General features: G+C 44.7%; 1 protein-coding gene across 2 annotated transcripts in view; it reads left to right on the top strand.

Annotated features, from left to right (window-relative positions):
• Positions 1 to 1,522: 1,522 nt before the first annotated feature.
• Positions 1,523 to 9,180, top strand: part of RBPJ (recombination signal binding protein for immunoglobulin kappa J region) — an 83,217-nt gene continuing 75,559 nt past the window's right edge. Inside the window, exon 1 of one of the 2 annotated variants that reach the window (XM_032806593.2) lies at positions 1,523 to 1,830. In XM_032806593.2, coding sequence (XP_032662484.1) covers positions 1,670 to 1,830 — 161 coding nt within the window. In that variant the 5' untranslated portion in view covers positions 1,523 to 1,669. The remainder of the gene's footprint in view (positions 1,831 to 9,180) is intronic. The other variant, XM_075066543.1, reaches the window with a different exon arrangement.

Raw genomic sequence — 9,180 nt, 5'->3', positions numbered from 1 at the left:
GTTGGAGGGTAGGGATAAGGTCCAGACTGACCTAGACAAATTGGAGGATTGGGCCAAAATAAATCGGATTAGGTTCAACAAGGACAAGTGCAGAGTTCTGCACTTAGGAAGAATCCCATGCACCGCTACAGGCTGGGGACTGACTGGCTAAGCAGCAGTTCTGCAGAAAAGGACCTGGGATTACAGTGGACAAGAAACTGGATATGAGTCAACAGTGTGCCCTTGTTGTCAAGAAGGCCAATAGCACAGTGGGCTGTAGTAGTAGGAGCATTGCCAGCAGATCAAGGGGAAGTGATTATTCCCCTCTATTCAGCACTAGTGAGGCCACACCTGGAGCATTGTGTCAAGTTTTGGTACCTCCACTACGGAAAAGATGTGGTCAGATTGGAGTGAGTCCAGCGGAGGGCAACAAAAATGATTAGGGGGCTGGGGCGCATGACTTCTGAGGAGAAGCTGAGGGAACTGGGCTTATTTAGTCTGCAGAAGAGTGAGGGGGATTTGATAGCAGCCTTCAACTACCTGAGGGGCCGGGGGGAGATCTAAACAGGATGGAGCAAGGCTGTTCTCAGTGGTGGCAGATGACAGAACAAGGAGCAATGGTCTCAAGTTGCAGTGGAGAGCTAGGCTGGATATTAGGAAAAACAATTTTACTAGAAGGGTGGTGAAGTACTGGAATAGGTTACCTAGGGAGGTGGTGGACTCTTCATTCTTAGAAGTTTTTAAGGCCTGGTTTGACAAATCCTTGGTTGGGATCATTTAGTTGGAGGTTGGACTAGATGACCACCTGAAGTCTCATAGGTGCAGCTCATTTAATATCCTGGTTACTGCCATCACTCCTCTTGCGTGCTCATTCTCCTCTCTACCTTTCCAGCGCAGCCAAAAGGCAGATGCCAAGTTAATTGCATTGAATGAAGTGAGGCCCATGCTCGCCACCATAGTATTTCTCTAGTTATCTGTCTGTAACTGAACTGGAGAAACGGGGATGCACGCAGATCCCCTGGCAGTTGGGGTGCACTGGTAACCTAGCATGAGGGGGGGTCCCAAGAAGGCCCAGGAGGGGGTGGGAGAATGAGGGAGCCTAGTGTGGAAGGAGGAACGACGCACAGCCCCGGCAGACGGTGGGTTTCAGCGAGTCCCTCAAATACAGGGGGCTGGAGACTGGTGACCGCAAGGAGCTGGGATATCAGCGGTTACCCAGCGTGCAACCTCTTAGTGCGGGCGGCTGCCTGAGCCGGGCTGGGCCGTCCCGCTCCCCGGAGAGGGAGGCGCTGGAGGGAACGCCGGGACTGCTCCCACCGCTGCGGCTCCACGCCCAGTAGGGGCGCACCCAGCCCCGCGGCCGGGCACGTCGCGTGCCGGCAAGAGGCAGAGAACCGCTCCGCTCCTGCCCTGTGGCAGAGCGCCTGACTGCCCACGCAAATGGTCCCTCCCTCTCCCCGGAATGGTTTGTTCCTCGCCTGCCGCCGGCTCAGGACAGTCAGAGACACAAGGACCACAAACGCGGAGGGCAGCAGCGAGAGAATCCCCCACCCACCCCCTTCACTTTCTTCTCGCGATATACTAATGTGGCTTCTCCCTTAGTGCCTGGTAGGCCGCTGCAGGAGTTCTCGCGAGTCTTGGGCAGGTTCCCACGCCTGCTGCCGCTGTTGTGTCTGAGGGGAACCCGGGAATGAGGGGGCGGCGCGCTCCCCCATTCTCTCCCCTTCGCGACCGCGTGTGTCTCTCACGGACACGCGCACGCGCGCACTCGGCCAGGGGAGGAGGAGACGGCTCTCGCGAGAGTAGGAGTTTTGGCGAGAGTTTGTGGAAGATGGCGCCTGTTGTGACAGGGTAAGTGCGGGGGGTTCGCAGCGCCGGGCCGGGAGCGATCTCTTTCTGCCGGCACTGGGGCCCACTTACTGTCGCCTCCCGGTTCTGCTGCTTCCCCGTCCGGAGAGGCGGGAGGTCCTAGGCGGGCGATCCAGGGGAGGCCCCGAGATACAGACCCTCGGGGGCTGGGGCCCCCCCAGGTGGCTGCACTGGAGAAGGCCCCCGGGCGGATAGTCTGGGGGCGGGTACAGGGAGGCCCGAGATCCCCAAACCCCAGGTAGGACGGGGGGAGGCGGGCTTAGGGCCAGACATACTCCTTCCCCGTTCCTCCTCCTCACGAGGTGGGTACCTCTTCGTGGGGTTTCCCAACCTGGGTCCAGGCGGGGGCCCCCTCAGCCCCCGGCCCTGGGGCACCAGACAAAGGCTCCTGTCTGGTTGTGGGAAAGCCGACTGGTGCCGTCCTCCTTTCTAGCGGGGCGCGATGAGAGGGGACCTAACGCTCCTTCCCCGCGCGCCCGGCTGCGCTGGATTCACCAGGCTTTAGGTCCCATTCAGTAGGAACAGCCTCTTCCCAAGCAAGTCCCTTGCAGAAGTGAGTGGAAGTTCCCCTTTCGCTGCCTGTTCACCATTCTTTGGGTTACAAATGAATATTCTTAGCTGCTTCCCTCCCGACAGAAGAATAGCAGCCTTCCCACTCCATCTGCTCCACATTGACTCAGCATGAAAACTACTTGCCATCCCCATTAAAGCCACTGGGTTATACTGAATAATGGCCTTCCACCTGTAAACTGTCATGGTAATCAGTGACATACTCCTGATCAGCTGCTGTTAGGTAATAATGGTAGATTCACTAGTGGTAGGGTGTATCAGTAGCTGTTTTGCACACCTCTGCCACATCTTGAGTTCTACTTCACGTAGCAGGCACCATGGGTCTTGGGTCCCACTGAGTAGTTGCGTCTATTCCACTGAACACATACTGAATCTTGAGGAATGGGGCTGCAAGTACAATAGCAGGCCTTGTCTGCTCACCACCTGTTCATTCAAAACAAAATCCTGGTTGGTAAGAATATTGCTGGATATCTTTACATGGTGCACTTAGTTTGATATTTTTGCAGTGAATGTCGCAGACACACTAAGTATTCCTTTCCCCCTGAGATTACACTGTCTCCAGCTATGGCTATGTGGTTAGAGAGACCAGCAGCCTGTTTGGGGGTGGGGTTGGTGGTTGTTGCTTTTGTTCTCTTGGCAAAAGTGGCATTGTTTCATTTTGGCCTTGATAGTGGTTCCATTTTTTCTCTTGATTGTTGAAAACAAGATCTAAACTGCTGCCTGGATGTTGCCTGGTTTCTTTCATGTTCAGATAGATCTTGCTGCTGTTGCTTGTTTTTCCTGTTTAACATTCTTTAAGGCAGCAGGTGTTTGTTTCAGTTTCTGTGGACTATTTGGAGCCCTAAGGTTGGGGGAACAAGACAAAAAAGTGCTTTAAAATGTTTGTTGCCGTGGTGTTACTTATAGATTAATTGTATTCCAGTTTATGTTCATTTCGTTTAATTGTTTGTTCATTTGACAATTATTTTCTTTGCTTGCTGATGAGCCAACTGCTGTCAATAATGCTCCAGGTCTGTGTCATCCTGTCTCTTCTTAGGAGATATGTACTACATTTTGACTAATTCATAATCCTAGAAAATTTCTTATGAATGATAAAACCATACTAACAGTAGGAGAGAAGTAAATATGTTGTGCTTTAACATGAGAACAGAAAAGACTGTATATGCTTGAGGATTCTAAAATTGGTTGTATTGGTCAAAACCTGTATAAATTTACTAATTCCTATTAAAAGAGAGAGTGCAATGTTACTCCCTGAAACCCTGAATCATAATACTTAATAAAGGTGGGATTTCATTTGTTACTACCTGAGACCCTGAATCATTTATTATTATGGATAATTACTTCAAACATATTTTTATCACACAGATAAACTTTAAAAGACATGCTAAAATTTATTAACAAGTGTGGCTTTATTGTGTTGAGGATTATATGTTAGCATATTGAATGATAGTCTCAGGACCTGCTATGTGTTAGAACCTTGCTAAATGCAGATGACTAAACTTTGACAGGTGTAGTTTAGTTTGCCATGATTTATAATATTTCATATATAAAATGGAATGAGCTGATTGGTTTTTGTGAGAATTATCAGGTTTGTGAATTAGCAGTATTATACTTGAGTTTTGAATTAGCATTGTTATACTAATGTTATGCAATGTTATATCCTATTTTCACTGTGGATATGTTAAAATTAAAATCTGATGTGTCCTTCAGGAAATGAAAATTTTTCAGTGGTGGCTTGCAATTTCTATTCACACTGAGATTGCTAGACAAAGTCAAAGCAAGTTAAATGTCTTTCTATAAAAACAATCTTTCTGTGAAAATTGTGAATGCTAAAACTTAAATTACAGTTAATAAACCTGCGTGCATCTGTTCACCTGTGCCAGTAACTTGTTCATGAAATAGCGAGGTTAGCACTTCACCACAGAAGTTGTTTTTCTGGTATGGCCAAAACATACCTGATTTCTTATCTACACGAAGTTATATACTATACCATTTTATTTCAAAGAAATTTTTATTGGAATAGTGAAGTATGCATTCATTATTATGATTGAAGCTAAATTACTCACATCAGGGGTAGAGAGAGAGAGAATGAAAAATATGTTAGAAATGTAGCAGACAAGTAACTGAAAATGTCTTATTCCCAAAAATATTTTACTAATGGAAATGGATAATTATGAACAGAATATGGTAAGCTTTTCTGCATGTGAATGATTGGGAAAACTTTAATCACTTTAAGGCTATGAAGTATTAATGAAAATGTTGACTACTAGAGATGCATAGATCCAGTAGGAAACCTTCATTCTGATCAGTTTTGTATTATGCAAGTACCTAAAGGCCCCAATTAGGTCAGGAACCCATTGTGATAAGCCTCCTACAAATATATGACATAGTGAAAGACAGTTCCTGCACCAAAGACCTTACAGTTTTGTTTAAAAGCAGAAGGGTGTATAAGCAAACAGAAGTGGATGGGGTAACAGTAGTATGAACTTTTTCATAGACTTAGCTGTGTGAACAATGTATGGTTATACAGTTTTTAATTATAGTTGTAAAATTATCAGATTTATTATTGTTTTTGTTACTGTAGTGCTTAGGAGCACTAGTTATGGACCAGGACTCCATTGTATTTGGGTGCTGTACAAAGACAGAACAAACAGACAGTCCCTGCTTCAGAGAGTTTACATTGTAAATATAAGACATGATGGCTATAAAGAGATAGATGAGACAGTATTGGTCAGCATGATAGGCAGTGGTATTAGTACACCAGCAGCATTTCCATTGTCAAGTTTTTTTGTAGGTATCACAAAAACGGTGTGACACACACACACTATATGTATTTACAGAGGGGAAGTGTGCACATGGCTGTGTGTGAGCAAGACAAGCTTTTAAAAACAAACCAATGCCAAAACAGCTAAATGGTCTTGAGCCGGTAAGTGGCCACTGAGTCAGCAGTGTTCACTATGGGAAGACCTCTGGGGAACCCAACACGAAAGGTGATGCCATCCTGCACAGCATTAAAGGTACACAGATAGCTGTCCTTGATGCCCTAGGCATGGTCTGTCTTGGCATAGCGAGCCATGCCACACCTAGACCTATTAAACTGTCTCCAAAGGTGGCATGGGAGTCCAAAGCCAGGTTGCTGTTCATCCAGGGTGGTGGTGATGTGAGAGTTACAGGTGGTGGGAGAGGTTCTCTCTTAATTCTGACCACCACAGTGAGCTGAGGATATCATCATCAGTTGGAAAGAGAGTGTGTAGCACTGTCCAGATAAGATTTCTGCTATGAAGTTGATGATGGGGTACATCCCATATATTCCTGAAGAGTGGCAACTGTGGCATTTGCTATATCTTGATGTCTTGGTAAAGGTACTTGCACGTTGATCAGTTTATTGGCTGTATTCTGATGCCAGCTGTTAGGTTGAGGATTTTTGGCTAGGATTTGTAACCATACAAGTTTTGTTGGCTTCAGTGCGCCTGTAATAATTCTCATGATATGACTGAGTTGTTTGTCTGATAGTATAGCACGTGCAGAGCTTAACCAAACGAGCGCAATATTCTCCAACTCAGTAGCATATGGTGAGCCCCAAACCACATAGCATATTGACTCCCCAGAAGAACACTACTAGTTTGTTCAGAAGACAGTTTCTGCTCTTGATCTTTAGTGAGGTGGCATTTGTATAGAAGTGTGTGACTTAGAGTTACCCCTTGATACGCTAGTTTTAGAACATGTGCCAACCTCTGACCATTCAAAAACATATTTAAGCTCAAGTTGGCTCTGAGCATGATGTAAGAGGAAGCAGTGTTTCATGTACTTGATTTGTCTCCATTTCTCAGAGTAGTCACCTTTGGCAGCAATATCACTGTTCAGGTTCTCTTCAGTCTTCTGGAAGTTACAGTCCCTGGAGGCCAAGCAGATATCACGGGACTACATGAATCTCTTGGAGATGGTGTATGGCAAATTGTTGGTGAACGCATAAGATAAATTTGATTCCAGCATGAAGCCTTTCTACAGTCTATTGTTCTGGAATCTTCAAGTGCTAGTTTTATGGCTCAGAGCCACTTGCACATGTCTACCTTGGAGCAATATCTCAGTTGCCAAGACAACCCATCTAGGAAGAATTTTTGACATCTTGTACAGCAAACCTGTGTGCCAGACGGTGTCATCAGCTGCTGACCAAAAGGGAGTGTAGAGGAGGATGAGTGAATTTTTGTGGATGTTTAAAGGGAGTTCCTCCCAAGCATGAGGGACAGCATATGAGAAAGCATCAATGGTGTTTTAAAAACTGAACAAGTGCATGATAGTGGCTGGCATCATGAGTTGATTGGAGGTAGAAGTTGATGTTTGTGTGGCATATATGAGTTAATAGGTAGGGAGGAGACAGACAATGAAGGGCCTTGAAAGTGAAGACAAGCGGCTAATGTTTGATTCAATAGAGAAGAAGGGAGCCTGTTGAGGAATGCAGAGAGAGGGGTGACATGGTTGAAGTGCCGTGCTAGGAAAATGGTCTTTGCAGCAATGTTCTGAATTAATACGAATGGGGCAAAATTGTATTTGTCAAGGCCAGAGAGTAGGATAATGCAGTAATTGGGATGCTGGATGAAAGTTTTGGCTCTGTGGATGAACAGAATAGATTATATCTTAGAGATCTTATGCAGAAGCAATCGGCAAGATTTAGACATAACCTGGAGGTCCAGCTCAAAGATGACACTTTGAGCATGAATGACAGGCAGGATGGTGGTGGTGTCCATTGTAGCCAGGAAAGAAAGTAGCAGGGGGACTGTTGGGAGAGACTACAAGCTTTGTTTTAGCCATGTTGAGGATTTGGAGAGGTCAGCCAGAGAGGCTGAGATATTAGTGTAGACAAAAGGCATGTAGAGGAGAAAGAGAGGAGTACAGAAGAGGCTGTGTGAATTGTCAGCATAGAGATGGTAGTGAATTTGTGTTTGTGAATGAGATTACCCAGAGATAAGATGTAGAAGGAAAAGAGAAGTGGAGACTGAGAACAGAGCTCTGGGGAACTGCCATTGAAAGTTGGACGGTGGATAAGGATATGCAAAAGGAGTGATTAGAGAAGTAGCAGAGCCAGAAGAGGACAGTCATGGAAACCAAGGGAGAACAATATTTCGTTTAAGAGTATGTCAAAGGCAGCTGACAGGTCAAGGAGTACTGGTTCTGAGCATTAGCTAGGAAGAGGTCATTAAAGACTTTGGTGAGAGCAATTTCAGTGGAGTGCAAGGCACAGAAGATGGACTGGAGAGGGTTTAGGATGGAACTGGAGGAAAGCAACTCCAGACAGCAATTCTAAACAGCTGTGCAGTGAGCTTAGTGATGAAAGAGAGAAGGGAGATGCCTGTCACTCTAGGTTTAAATTTTATGGTTAAGATTTGAGAATGGTAAAACTATAGATGTTTATACTATATGCACACATACATAGTCTAGAACAGGGGTTGGCAACTTCTGGCATGCGGCTCACCAGGGTGCTTACCCTGGCGGGCCAGGCTAGTTTGTTTACCTGCTGCATCGGCAGGTTCGGCCAATCGCGGCTCCCATTGGCTGTGGTTCGTCGCTCCAGGTCAATGGGGGCAGTGGGAAGCCGCGTCCAGCACATGCCTCGGCCTGCGCCGCTTCCCGCCACCCCCATTGGCCTGGGACGGCGAACCGTGGCCAGTGGGAACAGCGATCAACCGAACCTGTCAACGCGGCAGGAAAACAAACTGGCCCGGCCCGCCAGGGTAAGCACCCTGGCGAGCTGCGTGCCAGAGGTTGGCAATCCCTGGTTTAAAAGATTGTTTTTATAAAATCATTTATGGTCAAATGGGTAAAAGTCACACAAGTAGGAAGTATTAACATATAAATCATTAGCAAGGAGTGTTACTGTTCTAAATTTGGCTATTGAGAAACCTTTTGGGAATTCTTGAAAATCTCAGAGAGTTCTAAACATTTTTTTTCATGGTTTTGTTAAGGATTGTTGTATGAAAATATTATCATTTATTTTTAGTGTGTTTGCATTTGCTGCTTATTCATTACCCTCAGTCCTCTATGACTGTTCTTTAATTGCTGCAAAAAGGACTACAGTGTCCAATACAGGAGGAGAGTGACTTAAAAACAAGTGTCTTGTTTTTATTCAGATTATGGTAGTAGGTAGAACTTCACTAATCTGTACATATTTTATTTGACACACACCAAAAAATTTTGCTCTCTCCATTTCTTAGCAAAATATTTTAGAATATTATGAAGTCTTAGAGATACGACTTATACTTCATAATGTACAGTATATTTTTTTAAAAAATAATAAATTATTTGAAGGAAATTGCACTTGTCAAAATAAGAGAACAGAGTACTTTTTCAAATTAGCAATAGAACAATTAATTCACTATAGTTTTCTTCGACATGAGTAAAAGCTAGCAAGATGCTATTGTACTAAAAAGAGAAATATGGAAAGAAGGAGAAATGTCTCTAGCTGGGTTGGCTTACAAAGATATTAGGTCTTCATGGTCAAAATTTTGATACTAAACTATATAGTCAATAATAATTGATTTTTACTCTTCTTTGGTGGCGAGCAGGATTTGAAGGGGGAAGAAAGAAAGAAGCTGTGCTTTTAGATGTCCTAAGATGTAAATTATATAAATATCATAAATATTTTGGTTTATGCAATACATTCTTATATCTCTTGGGGTGTAATTTACCCAGAACATAATTTTGATTTCGTCTTTAGAAGAAAACTGTGCAAAGCAGAACTTTATGTAGGCTGTTATCAGTAAATAT

Source organism: Chelonoidis abingdonii, chromosome 5, assembly GCF_003597395.2.
Source record: "Chelonoidis abingdonii isolate Lonesome George chromosome 5, CheloAbing_2.0, whole genome shotgun sequence".
Classification (NCBI taxonomy): domain Eukaryota; kingdom Metazoa; phylum Chordata; order Testudines; family Testudinidae; genus Chelonoidis; species Chelonoidis abingdonii.
This window is presented reverse-complemented; position numbering and strand designations above follow the sequence as displayed.